The sequence below is a fragment of the Megalops cyprinoides genome, chromosome 18 (assembly GCF_013368585.1).
Source record: "Megalops cyprinoides isolate fMegCyp1 chromosome 18, fMegCyp1.pri, whole genome shotgun sequence".
In the NCBI taxonomy this organism is placed as follows: domain Eukaryota; kingdom Metazoa; phylum Chordata; class Actinopteri; order Elopiformes; family Megalopidae; genus Megalops; species Megalops cyprinoides.
This window is the reverse complement of record NC_050600.1, coordinates 27,856,127-27,870,467: the sequence shown is the minus strand read 5'-3', so window position 1 is coordinate 27,870,467 and position 14,341 is coordinate 27,856,127. Positions and strand designations below refer to the sequence as shown.

At 42.3% G+C, this 14,341-nt stretch overlaps 1 protein-coding gene across 2 annotated transcripts in view; it reads left to right on the top strand.

Moving 5' to 3' along the window:
* Window positions 1-1,100: 1,100 nt before the first annotated feature.
* pigg (phosphatidylinositol glycan anchor biosynthesis class G) overlaps window positions 1,101-14,341 on the top strand; it is a 123,202-nt gene continuing 109,961 nt past the window's right edge. For both annotated transcript variants that reach the window (XM_036551667.1, XM_036551666.1), the window contains exons 1-3: window positions 1,101-1,654; window positions 2,367-2,572; window positions 14,051-14,260. In XM_036551667.1, the coding sequence (XP_036407560.1) occupies window positions 1,501-1,654; window positions 2,367-2,572; window positions 14,051-14,260 (570 nt within the window). In that variant the 5' untranslated portion in view covers window positions 1,101-1,500. The remainder of the gene's footprint in view (window positions 1,655-2,366; window positions 2,573-14,050; window positions 14,261-14,341) is intronic.

Here is a 14,341-nt window from a genome sequence, read left to right as displayed (position 1 = left end):
CCCCCAGGTCACCATTTGCCCTCTGGCCTGTCCGTATCCTTTGGCCACCAATAGGAACCCCAACAGGGACAAGGACTTTGGACAATATAAAAGCTGTGGTGACCTCCCCACCTTAGTACTGCACCAGCTCCTGTGGGGTGAAGAACTGGGGACACCAAAGTCTTGGGGACAGACTGTTGTGTTATTGTGTGCGTCTTTGCCTTTGAATCCCCACACACTGTCAACCACATAAACCCCTCAATAAAACTCTGAACTGGAAACCTGACTCCTGTGTTCTGACCGACACACCACTGTGCCAGCAATGTTCTCCTGAACCTAGTTCAGGTAGAGAGATGGGAACAAAACAGTTAAGATAGAAAAATAAGTCTGTTTGGTCATTAACTGTTTGGTTGCGTGAAATTATATCTGAATTCTATCATTTTCATATTACATCAGAAAATACCTAAAGAAGTGTCTGTGAGGCATCATTGTGGGAAACCCCCATACACACACACACACACACACACACACATATATATATATATATATATATATATATATATATATATATATATATATATATATATATATATTCAGTTTGAAAGGGTCATTCAATGTTTGACGCTGCAGAGCCAATGATTTGGATTTTGCTCACGTTTTTTTCTGCAAAGCTCTCTGATGAATTGTGTTGCAGCAAGACCACAGACCTACTTTTACTGAATAAATACATAAATGCATCATTGATCGTTACACTGATTGATACATCTTGCCTACACGAGCCTAAATAGAGAACTCACAGATTATTTGTTAACTTAAAAATACAATGTTTTAATTATGAAATTAACTAAAAAATGTGTTGCTGCAATGATTTAAAGTAACCAGAACGAAGTCGCCTCAGGCCTTTGAATCATTTTTGTCAAGCCAGCAAACAGTACTCAGTCAAGGACTGCAAAGCGCTGTAACACGAATAATCCTTCAAATCCCCTAAACTCAACATCTGGAGAGTTTTGGAAATTAAAGATACAGTACGGCTTGAAACGTTTAAACCTCCCCCCGAACACGTGTGACGCAGATCGTCTTGTTAGTCCCATTTGCCTATCCGTAGTTGAGTTAAACCCGGAAGTAAGAATTTCAAAACAGAAAGGGAGCATTGTTTATTTATCCTTTGAAACAGCGATTTCAGTGGTAGGAAGTATCATTAAGTTATGTCTTGAAATGAAGCAGGGTTGTCTGTGTCATTTTTAAGCGTTAGCTACCGCACCTGTCTTTTCTTTGTCAGTGTCTGTCACAATGTAGGATAGCTACATTCACTGGGTCATCTAGCTAACTTTGGAAGAGCTGAAAGTAATGTACAGTAGCAAGACTAACTACTGGTGTCGAGGGATCTAGCTAGCCAGCTAGCGTGCTAGGTACTTTCTAACTGAACTGACTACACCTGTTTCGTCCAAGAAGTTGGCTAGCAGGCCAACGCACAGTGTTCCATAAGTATTGTCGCCAGATGTTGTTTTAAACTATTGCACAATGAAAATTCGTTCGTCTGTTTTCGCCTCTCTCTGCCTTATATTTGAAATTTTTGGCATTGCGCTTTTCTTAAGAGGATTTTTCCCGGTTCCGGTCAAGTCGTCATTTTCGTCGAAGAGTAAACTGTCCGATCTACCTGCAGAGCCGCTAACAGGTGCGTTCTGCGTTGCAGTTGGGCTGGACCTGACGTACCTGAATGCGCTTTGAACCAGTAACGTTAGAAATGTCTGTTTCCTGTAAGAGATGGCAGGGTAACAATCTGACGTGGTGAGTACTTCAGCAGTGTGCATCCATCGTTTGCTGAAGCCGTTTAGGTTTCAAAAAGTATTTTCAGCAAATAAAAAACAAGGTGCAAGGGTATCAGAAAGAAGGCTTTGGCTAACTAGCTAAGTGTTAAAATTTATTAAAATTCACGTTTACAAGATTTCTAAAAAAACATGCCTCATACAGGAAAGCAGGGACCACAGTCTGTTTATGAACAGTCTGTTGGAAATGATGAACAGTATGTTCGAAATGGCTTAACCTATGCCTGATAAACCTTTTATGGAGTACTGTTGATTAACAGTGTATCTGCGAAAAAGCCCTCAGCACACATTAAATTGCCGTTACATAGCATACTCTCTTCTCCAGAGCGATTTCAATAGCTTACAATTTTTGTATGCTATATATTTGATCCACTGGATATTTACAGATGTAATTGAGGTTAAGCACCTTATTCAAAGGTACAACAGCAATGCCCGATAAGGACTTTGTGGGTTGCAAGGCCTTCTGGTTACCACTATACTACTGCTGCCACATAGTACTCTATTGGGTAACTGTTTCAGAAAATGGTGTCAGAAAACATTACAATTGTTTATGTTTTACAGGAAACAGCCCCAACTCCTCCAAAGTCCCAACGTCCCTCTTCAGAAGGGTGGTGATAGTGGTGATCGATGCTCTCAGGGAGGACTTTGTTTTTGGGCCCAGGGGGCGGCAGTACATGCCCTACACTCGGAATCTGGTGGAGCGAGGCTCCTCCCTCAGCTTTGTGGCCAAGGCACGGCCTCCTACAGTCACGATGCCTCGCATCAAGGTAAGGACCGCAGCACTGAAACCCATAGCACTTAGTTAATAAAGGCCACAGCGCTAAGGCACTAAGGCCCACAGCACTACAGTTCTAATGCAGATAGTACTAACTAAGGCACTAAGACCCTTAGGGCAACTGCCTGTAGCAGAGCAACCGGAGGGGGCAGAGAGTACGGCTGAAATGGCACACCTCATTGTAATCTGCTTTTCTCTCTTCCGTGTCCACAAGTTTCCCCATGGATCTGTCTTGCATCTCCTTACAGCCTATGATAGGCTGTATAAGGGCCCACTACAGGTCCTCGCCCCCTCTGCAACGAGCCATCGGCTCCGCCCCTGGCAACTGCACTAGGGCCCATGACACTAACAGGGTTCCCACGGTCATGGAAATCCTGGACAAGTCATGGAAATTTTCCCAGCCTGCAGAAGTCATGGAATTCAGTAAATTCATTGAAAGATTTGGAGTCATGAAATTTGACTCTGGAGTCATGAAATTTGATTTTGTCGTACCAGAGGTGTAGGAGATATAGGAGATAAAGTATATCTTATTGTATATTTTATGGATTAATGTGAGTCACAAAATCTGGTTGCTTCCTACTCTCATAAAACAGTGTGGTAACGGAGAGTGAGGGGAGAAAACACATTTTATCCAATCTCGTTTCTTTCTCCGTGAAGCTTCAGTCTGAGCTCCGCCCTCCAAATCATTCACCACGTCCTCAGTAGTCTAAATGAATAGGAAATCTAATTTTGGTTGTCAGACATCATGGTGATCAAATTGTTCTATTTCTATGAGGTGGGCATATTCCCCCGAAAACATCAGTGGCCAGAGACTTCTCTGGATTTGTCTGATAACAACGTGACTGACAGTAAATGCTAGCAATCTTAGACAGGGTAAGTAATTCACTTTGCTGGGGAAGTTCTGTTTGCCCAAATGATCCTTTAATCGTTTGACAAATACAATTTATACCTAGGATTTAACTCGTCTCATAATGCCATTGCTTTGGAAATAATCTTGATTGGTTGTAGGCTGAGTAAAGATGGGGTAGCCCTACGTTATTGCTTATGTAAGATATATGGCTTCAAAGCGACCTATGCTAGCAAGTGAACCATGCATTTAGCCTATGAGCAAAAAGCTTTGCACTTTTTAATCTGTGCTTTAGCCTACTGTCACTGGGGCATGCCAGGACAGTTAGTTAGCAACAAAACTTTGAAGTCAATGGGCAGTTGGGCACAAAATGTTTGCTTAGTATTATAGTAATGTTATAATGTTATGTTAAGTGTCATCGAAGCTCAGATGCCTGCTGTAAATTATGAAACATTTTAAAATGAATAAATAAAACATAATTTATATTATAGTTATTGTTGCTTATACCTGCCAGGCCAAATAAAAATGATATGCACTTGCATTTGGCGGTCTCGCTAGGAAGTTTTAGCATGATTCCTCTCTTCTCCTTTTGAGAAATGCCGGGAAAGCGTTCCTTTAATATTTCATGGCTCAGTAATAAGCGGTATAGACTTTGGCTCAAAGCTGAAAAAGGTGTTTCACGTGCTAGATGTGAACTTGAGAGCTAGATGAGAGCTTTGATGTTACCAATGTGGGAGAGGCTGCTTCGCTAGTCATGCCAAGGGAATGAAGCACGTCCGGTATGAGAGGATGGTGAGAGATGGCACACCGATTATTAAAACAAAGCAATATAAGAGCAATATAATTGCAGTGTCTGTATTTTGAATGTTTGAACTTGAAGTGAATATGAAAATAACTGACATTACGTGAATGGAAAAGGTTGTTGTTTAATTGTCATTTAATAATTAGGTCCAATCTGTGGAGTAAAGTACGCAATTTTGTGTACTTGTAGGTAGTGAAAGGTCATGGAAATTTCATTAAAGATCATTGAAAGGTCATGGAAAAGTTTTGAAATCTTGTCAGTGAAAATGGGTGGGAACCCTGCACTAAGGCCTACATCACTAAGGCATTAAGACCCTTAGCACAACTACACTAGGGTCCAAAACACTACAGCCCTCTGCACTAAGGCACCAAAGCCCATGGCACAAATGTTCACAGCACTAAGCCCCGCAGCACTAAGGAACTAATGCCGATGACACAGAGGTACTAAGCCATTAAGGCCTGCAACACTAAGGCACTAAGGCCCTCAGCACTATCTGTGTTCTTGCTATATCATTATGCTTCCTCATGATGTGACCTGTTTATGTAGTTAAACGTTTGTTAAACTTTGGTTTTAGTTGAACTCTCAATCTTCCTTTTTCCAGTGAAATGGCCATTATGTGAGCATTTATTTGACATAGAAACAGAGAAACATAGCATTAAGATGTGTAGTTCTTTGTTGCAAATAGCATGCAGCTAAATATGCTGCCAGTACAGTTTATATGAGAATACCCTCAGTATTCTGAGTTCCTCTCTGACATCATAGACGTGCAGCCAAGATTCATTGCTGGCTGTATTCTCCACAGAATCTCCTGTGAATGTGACATTTATGAGCTTTACAGCCCTCATTGCAAGGACAGACTCCTGCTTTCCTGTACTTATATGGCCATCAAGCAGTGAAAAGCAATGGCTGTATTAGTCACATCCAAGTGCCATAAAATAACTCCACATAACACACTATTTTTATGCCTCCTTAAAAAGAGGAGCATCAGCCCAATTAAGATGGGGCTGCCTTGTGCTGCCTCTGTATCACTGCAGCATTGGTATGTTTGATACTAAACTTAGCATGCTGAATGGCTTCTATTACAGAATTTAATGGATATTTGGATGAGTGAAGGGCTGGGTGCTTGGAGTGCAGCATCACATGTAAACACCAGAGGGCAGTCTAGTGTCAGCCATTTTGTTACAAACCATTTCCACTGCCAGGACAGACAAAGTGAGAGAATCTAATCTGAGACAGAAGAACACTTAGTGAGAAGAAACGGCGATTAATGAAAATTTGGTTATTAGTTTTCCTGTCCTATATCTAGCAGCAGTGCATTGTAAATATGTAGCCTTACTTTGTGCTTCTGTCTTGTTACCAACATCTGAAAATATCAGTTTTTATAATTTTTGTTAAACTTCAGTTTTCATAAAAATTAAAAGGGTAATGCAGCTTCCTTTACTGGAGTCAACCAAGCTCTGATTTAAGGGAAAGGAAGAATTAGAGTTATGCTCTCAGTTCAATCACCCTCCTAGTTTCATAAGTACATTTTGCTCCTCTTACTCAAAACAAAAAACAAAACTTCTTAAATGCAAATATTCCATGCAGTGAATGCATTCATTGGCAGGGTTTCAAAGTCATTTTCTGCAGAGGAAGAAGACAAATGAGTTTCTTCCAGTTCACTACTGATGCACTGTTTGCTTGTGGCTGAGATACATGAGTCATCCAGATTTTGGCTCATTACAAAACCATGAAGAACCATGAAGCAAGTTTACAGTAGATTGTTTGAAAAGCTGACGTTCTGAACCCGGTTTACAGTAGATTGTTTGAAAAGCTGACGTTCTGAACCCGGTTTACAGTAGATTGTTTGAAAAGCTGATCTTTTGTAGCCAGTATATTAGGTTCTTTGAAAAGCTGTTCTTTTGAAGTTGTTCTTTTGAAGCCAGTTTACAGTAGATTGTTTGATAAGCTAAGTTTTTGAAGCTGGTCTACATTCTATTGTAGGATGGCATTGATCTGACAGTGGTGTGATGGTGATGGTGTGAAAATTGTGGAAGAGATGTTGTGCCATGTCACTTGTAATGCATTGCGCTCAGGGAAACTGTCCTCTGAAAATGCTGCCCAGCTCAGCAGGAGTGTGCTCTCTGCTTGTGCTGGGTTCAGGGGAGAGCATTAACTTTGCCTCCTGAAGAACAGTGAGCACTGCAGAGGGCAGCAAAGCACACATAAGAGATTGCACTCAGTCTTGTCATTCCAAGGAATCACACTTCACGGTGTGACTGAGAAAAACATCAGTAGTTAGGACATTTGCAGTTTTTTCCTAATGTTATTCTGTCCTTGCAAAGGGTGTGATGTGATGTATTTGTTTGGCCTCTCCATCATGTATTTAGTGCTGCCTTGTATTAAATTTTCCAGTTGGAGTGATCGGTGCTCCATAGCTCCCTTAATTGCTCTTCTGCACTTTGACTTTCCTCTGCTCCAGAGAGCCACTGTAGCTTCTGAGCTCTGAGCTCATTCATTTTAAACACAACCAATAAAGACACAGCCATCCCAGGGACAGCCAATCAAAGGCTAAAGCCATCCCAAGAACAGTATTGACTTCGAAGGAAACCACTAATTGCGGACTGGAGCTGTCGCACACTAATCCTAAGAACAGCCAATTTAGGGTTAGAGCCAAGCACAAGACATCCAATGTGCTTATCATAGCACTAATTTCTCATCAGGACCAGACTGAGGAAAAAGAAGACAGGCCAGATGGAAGCCATTAAACATTCACTTCAGAGGGATGTATTACAAATGATCCAGAGGTGCAGTCTACTAGACACTTGACAATGGTATGGCTTTTACCTGAATTAAAGCAAGATAATGCACTTCAGAAATAAGTAATGTTCCTCTGGCAGGGTTGTGTATGGTTCATGAGCACCATGATCTGCAGTTTCTCTTTATCTTCTTATTTATTGAACAGTGTTGGAATATGGTGCATTCATATTGAAAATGCAGTCCCGTTCTTAAATAAACCCTTGTTATGTACCTACATCATCATCAATGACATGTCTATCATGTATGGAAAGCCAGTAACAAGTGCTGATTAAAGCAAATACCCAAGGTTTCACATTCATGGTTACATGTGTTAACAATAAGGGAAACCAGCCGAATTTACTAGCAGGAGCATTTACTAAGAGTGGTATTAGATGCTGCGTGTTTTGTATGAATTTAGGCTTACTCATTCTCAATTTAGGTGTGTATTCATGAAAAATAATTATTGAAAGGAAGTCAGGCATGGACCCTTCATTTAAATATTGCTAGCGGTAATTAGCAGTTTGTTTCAAGGTGAGACAAGGATCTAAATGGGTGTCAGGAACTGAGAGAATAAGGGGTAGGCCCAGCCACCTTTAACAAAATGAACAACATCCGCATGTTGACAAGGCTCACTCTGAAAGCAGCAGAAATGTAGAAGCTTAAAACTAGGACCTGGATTTCGCAATAGCAGTGGCAGCTCACCATTTTGCATTCAGGCGCTTACCTGACAGCCAGCCTTCTCCGTAGTCCTCAGCTTTCATCTTTGCAAGTAAACAGCTGCTCCTAAAGATGAAAGACTCCAACGCAGGTCCTGAGTACCTCAGCACGATGCTCCCAGTCACAGGCAACCTGTGCACTCATAGAGAGAGTGCCTGTGGTTGTACACATGCATTGAGTGATAGGAGACGCTTGGCACAGAGGTGCAGCTCATCTCACTGAGAGCAATTAGGAAGGCAGCTGTGCTGCATACATTACACAGGACACACTGGAGGAATGTTGCGGAAATGAATGTATCGATGCGCTTTCCACAGATGTTATCATATCAACTTCTCTGGCTTTTATCGCCAGCCTTGATAAATATCATTAACCTCCTTCTGTTAAACCTCCTAATAATTTGCTGATTTGGAACAAAAAAAAAAAAACAAAACTATTTGCACCTTAAAGCTAATCCAAAGAAGCATTGGTCCTCACTTTCTTCACATTTAATACAGGGTAGTTCCAGTGCCAGCTGGGTAAATACACTCAGGTCCTTTATTGCTCAAAGTGATGATTTTGAGGATATTAGACCCCCCTGCAAATCTGATCCACTGTGTACACAGTAAATGATGAACATCTTATAGAAAACTGTTACTGAACTTTCCTGTCAGTAATGCACTTCATTATTCTGGGCCAAATTTAACATGTCCGGAAATTTGTGGACTCAGCTCCCAACTCATATAGTTGTCACCCATCATAAATGTGCATACAAAAAAGAAGCAACTTTACATAATGAATCTAATGCAATATAAATTATGTAAATAGAAAAGAAGGAATTCTGGGCCACAGTCCTAAGAGCTGGTTAGGCTGAGTGAGAAGTGTATCTCAGATCTGTGAATGCTTTGTGATCAATCATGTTCCAAGTTTGTAGTTAACAGAACACATTTTACCCTTATAAGGGTGCAAGAAGAGAATAATATGAATAACAATAATATGTGTGATATGTGTTGAAAATAGCAAATTTGTTAAACACTTACTACTGATCTAATGAAACAGTAAATGCACAATTAGTGTCTGAACGCACAGATTCAATATAGTATTTAAACACAGTCCTCCATATGCAACCGCATTCAAATGAACAGAAAGCTCTACAGCTAGGAATGGGTAGTTTCATGCTTTGGGAAAGATGCCATATGACTTCAGTCTAATCCCGAAGAGTTATGGATCTTATGTCAAGGGACTTTCTTCAGTGCAGTTTACCCAGCCTTCCAGCAGGTGGCAGCACACCCCTCTGGTTGCATGCGAGTGCAGTAGCACACTGGGTCAGCTTTCGAGGTGTGACAAACTTACCCAGATGGATGTCCTGAGAAAAACAGCCGTTGCATGGCTAAGATGGATTGATTGCAGCCTGACTGGGGGATCGCCACGGAACCAGAGTCAGTGGAATTAACAGAGGAATTTAGCAGCTATGCCCACTCTGCACCGATATCTCTGAGGCCTCCATTACAAGGCATGTCCTAGTGACACAAGAGTGGGGCTTTACTAGTCCCAGAGTAGGAAGAACTAACATATGCTGTCAATCACAGTGTATGAGCTGATCAAAAGCTGATCCATGGAAGCGCTGTCTGATTGTTTCAAATGAGTCAGTATTAACACATGCATCTGATGGTGCCATAGAATATCTGGAGCTCTCCAAATCACAAACACATGCACACATGTCCTGTGAGCCACCGCTTGCCTCTGAACCACTAAGCCATGCTGTGAACCTTGCTGATGATCTCTCAGAAAGACAGATTTATGAATCCTCTCATCCTCTTGTTGGCATGTCTTATCAATCTTCAGCACACAATAGTGATTAATAAGTTTAATTTCTCCACAGCAGACAGCTGCTGGGGGTTTTAGCTGTCTCTTTCAGTCAAGAAACTTCATCTCCATCATCTGTACTTGGGAGACTTTGTTATTGTGTTGGTGTGGTTTCTCCTCCTTCACAGGCAGTCTCCTTTTTCAAGACTCTGATTCAGCCCTATGCTCAGCACAGCCAGTGCAGGCAGTCAGAGGTTGCCAGATTGCGTGAGGATGGTATTCAGCATTGTGCCAGTGCTGGTGTGGGAGGGGCCTCATGGCAGGGCGGTCCTGTTCGATCCCCCATTCCTGATGTCAAGCAGGCTTAGCTCCCCTGTCTTCCTCTTTAAGCATGACTTCAAAAACAAATCAAAGAAAACAAGCATCACTGCTAAGACAATGTCACTGCAATGACATTTAGGCTACTCTAAATCAAAGTATTTTTGTAGCACTGCATGTGTGCAGGAATAGAACCAATCTGCTCAACAGGTGTGTCCATATCTGGCTATCCTTGGTTATCCATATCTGGTTATCCACTCTTAATAACTCTTAATGACTTTCATTCCCACACAGCCATGTCCAAATCCTGTATGAGATTGAGTTCCGGTGACCTCAATTAGACATTCTGTGTTTTGTGAATGAATATGTGATGTAGTATCAGGTTCTGGAGGGATCTGCGGGTATTCAGACAGAACATAGGATTGTTCTTGGAAAGGCTATCAGTAATTCATCTTATAGTAATCATTTCCAATTGTAGTTGCAAAACAAGTTTTTTTGGTTGAAAAAAAAAGTTTAGCATGCCAAGATTTTTTATGTCCAAACATTTCTCCTGGTTTTTTTTTCCTGCTGAGCAAAGCTGATTTCAATTCAAATTTCCTTCTGACAGGACAGCAGCTGGGTCTCCAGCTCCCTCTACAGCTCTTGATTATTAATCATGATTTCACCATCTTCACTGATCCCTATTCAATAGTTATTGTAAAGTCCTAATGTCATGGCTGACACCATCTCTTAGATGTGTACTCATAACCAGGGCCACGTTAACCTAGTGGGCAACATGGGCTGCAGCCCAGGGCCCTGGCCATTAGGGGGCACCGGGAACAGCAGATTACGTTGAATTTTTGAATGGGGTTTTATGGTGTTTTGATTGTACACTGAGCATTTTGGTCCAGTTTCCCACCTGTAGAGTAGCCTACATTGTCCTGTCACAACAATTAATCGTCAGTGTCAGTGAAAATGGTGTTTATAGGCTAGTCACTTCACAGCTATGTCTCACGAGGCTATTAGAAAATATAAAAGGTTCTTTGGCGCTTGCATTGATTCAGACTTGTGCCAATTTCCACTTATGTGTGCGGGCTGTGATTCATTTATTTTGTCTTCAATCTGTTGTAGGTATGTGGGGTAGCCACAGTAACTTGCAATTCTCAAGTGTTATTCTAACAAAATCATCATTATTTACCAAGCCCTTTACAACAGTTCAATTTGATTACCTCTTTAGGAAGTACATTCATCTGCATCAGCTCAACCGTAAGTAGCCAATGTGTATGTTCATCTGCTGCAAGAGGAAAAGAACTCAAGAAATTTAACCCTTTCGCGCGCACGGTCATACCGGTGTGATTAGCCTTTTAGCGCATATGCTAAAACTGGTGCGATTAGAAAACTAGATCGGAAAAATTCTAGCTGATTTTAGCTTTGAGGAAACAGCGATTTAACATTACAAAATACAGCAAAAGCTAACTGAAAACTATGAGAAGCTTAATAACGCTAATGAAAATGTAACAAACCATGTAACGTAACATGAGTGCCACATAGCATAAAAAATAAGTTACATGCGAAAGTGTTAAAGATTCAGTCTGCAATTCTGACAACCCAAATCATGACAACGTGGTAAACACGTTTATGAAACGATTTTAACACGTTGGTATTCTGGCTAAAATCACACCACATAAGCACCACCGTCAAACGTTAGAAATAGGTTTCAGATATGTTCATTATTTAACCAGAGGTGGAAAACCCCGGCTTCAGAAAGTAAAAGTCCTACCATGTATTTATTCTAGCCATTCACTAAACAAGGTTATTTCACTAATTAGCTCCTCTACCAGGCTGAAGAGTTGTGCTAATTAAATTCAATTGGTGTAGTGCATGGGTGGAACAAATAGGCTACGTGGCAGGACTTTTATTTTCTGAAGCCGAGGTTTTCCATCTCTATTTAACGTTGTGTTTAACATTTATTTAGAACATGTCAGTCACGTTGGTTATTGGGCTTCCACGGTTGTGGTTGTGTTTTGCTACTTGGGTTTTAGTTTTCCGGTTGAAAATCGTGGACATAGGGCCCCGGGAGGTGTGTTAGGCCTGGGCCCCGGGGAGGTTTAATGTGGACCTGCTCATGACACATTTTAAGATGTCATCTCTGACAACAGCTGTCAGATTTTACTTAGCACTCACGAAGTTCTGTCTCTCAGATTATCCACAACATGTTATCATAGATGTCATTTCTGATACTATCTCTTGGATTATTCATGACACATTCATTAGTACTTTATCGGCCCCATCATTTTCTACTGCTGATCCCTAAACGTATCTCCTGTCACCAGTCTGAGCCCTGCAATGACATACCCTTCGTATTCACATTCTGCATACTCCCAGCTGCTACTCTCCTATCTGTTTGATCAGGATTCTTCACACTCTCACACATGAGTAGATACTGCAGACGTGGCTGCTAAATAGACAGCCAGCAGGGACACTCAGCCGAGGGGGGCTTTCTCTCTTTTCAATAGGGCCAAAGGCCTATTAGGATTGGCATGAGAATTAGGGCAGGCCATTAGAGGCGGAGTTGGTAACGACTGTGTGTAGTTGGCAGGCAGCGGATGACTGTGGTGCTGTGTTTGCGCTCCTGTAGAGCTGCCGGAGAGACCACTGTACAGCAGTGTTCTGCAACCCTACCCCCCACCTCAGACTAGAGGTGTGTTTCACATGCTGGATTTGTGATTGGTGAGTGAGAAGGCCTGCGGGAAGACTCTGGTGGGACTAAAACGGGCTATGATGAAATCGGAGGAAATCAGGGTGCGGGTGCTGCATCGGAATGGGAAGCGTGCACTCAAATCTGCTGCTTTGGATCGATTTGCAAAGGCATGACAGCGCTCGGTGTGGATGTTTCAATTGCACACAGAGAGCTTTAATCTGAATGGCAGAATCTTTTCATTGAAAATGACTATATTTTCGATTTCATTTGACTTGTAGCAAGTGGGAGAATGGACATTCTAAACTGCTGGAGCTGGCATACGCTGTCAATGACTGACTTGCACGAACCATGAATGAATTTGACACCTGTGATTGGTATAAGTCAGTCAAGGGTTCACGTACAGCACATAATAGCCCTGTCTATTTTTAGAGTCAAGTCCCACTAGCGTCACTGAGGAATCCTGAGAGTGGCAGGCAGGTCGGCGGGGTTTGTTTCTGACACGTTAGCTCTTTGCTCACAGTGATGAATCTTGGTGGACAATGTCCCCATTGAGACCTGCGCTCTGATATAACAGGCTGCGCTTGACAGCTGCTGGCTCTGCAGAGCAGTGGCATCCAAGCCGCCGGTGGTAAACGCGGGCTGTATCATCCACACTGCTGTGTCAAAAACACAGCAGCACCAAGCAAGGAGGCTGACTGACAGAGGTGCTGCTGAGAAGAGTCATGCAGCTGGTGGTTCATCATCACAGAGTAAAGCCTCTGTAATCATAGGAAGGCTGTAGCATACATGCGTGTGCAGGGTGATGATGGTGCAGCTGTTAACAGAGCAGCGAGGCTGTGATTACTGTTGAGCTGTTCAATTCAGCCCCTTGGGGGGTCTAACGTCTCTGAAATCTGAGTGCTGGCGCAGTCAGCTTTGTGCTGCTCACCTGGAACAGCACGAGCTTCAACGTCACCCGTGTAGACGTATGTCTGTACTTTACACGCTTCTGGTTTTACAGAATGAGTTTTAATGTGGCCCTTATAGACCCATGTCTGTACATTAAACATGTCTCGTTTTGCAGCTGATATGCTATACCATTTATGAGAATAATGCTGAAAGGGCACTGAGTGGCATGTTTGCTTCTTTTGGGAATTAAATGGCCACTATCCCCTAATATGTGCCCCATGTTTACACAGAGCACAAGGCTACTGATTACAATGATAGAAACTGTGCTTTGCTACATTTGGTAAATAATAAAAAAAAGATCAAATTAAAAAAAGATTTCTTGTCTTGCCTTCTCAGCTCCACAATAAAATGTGCCTGCACGTTCCTCTAAGTTTTGCTTTACTCTTTTTCTTTAGACACTGAGATAGACTGCAACAGTCTTGCCTGCTCACCCTAAGGAATCTTAGTCGCTGTACCACTCTGCCCCTTTTAACACACCTGTTCTGTGTCACTTTGATATGTGTATTAATTAAGGGGTGATGGAGCTTCTCATCTGTGAAAGATTTGGTGTATACTGTCATGTTCTTGCCCCACTGTATCCCCCTGTCTGTGTCCTCAGGCGCTGACCACTGGCAGCATCCCTGGCTTCATTGACGTGGTGATGAACCTGAACTCACCAGCACTGCAGGAGGACAACATCATCTGGCAGGCTAAGGCTGCAGGCAAGAGGATCATCTTCTATGGGGACGACACCTGGGTGCGCCTCTTCCCCAAGCACTTCATGGAATATGACGGCACCACGTCCTTCTTTGTATCTGACTACACTGAGGTGAGGGGCGGGGTGGGGCTTGGGGGGGCATTTTAGGAGAGAATAGACAGAAATTGACAAAGATTCAGAAGGAAAAGCACA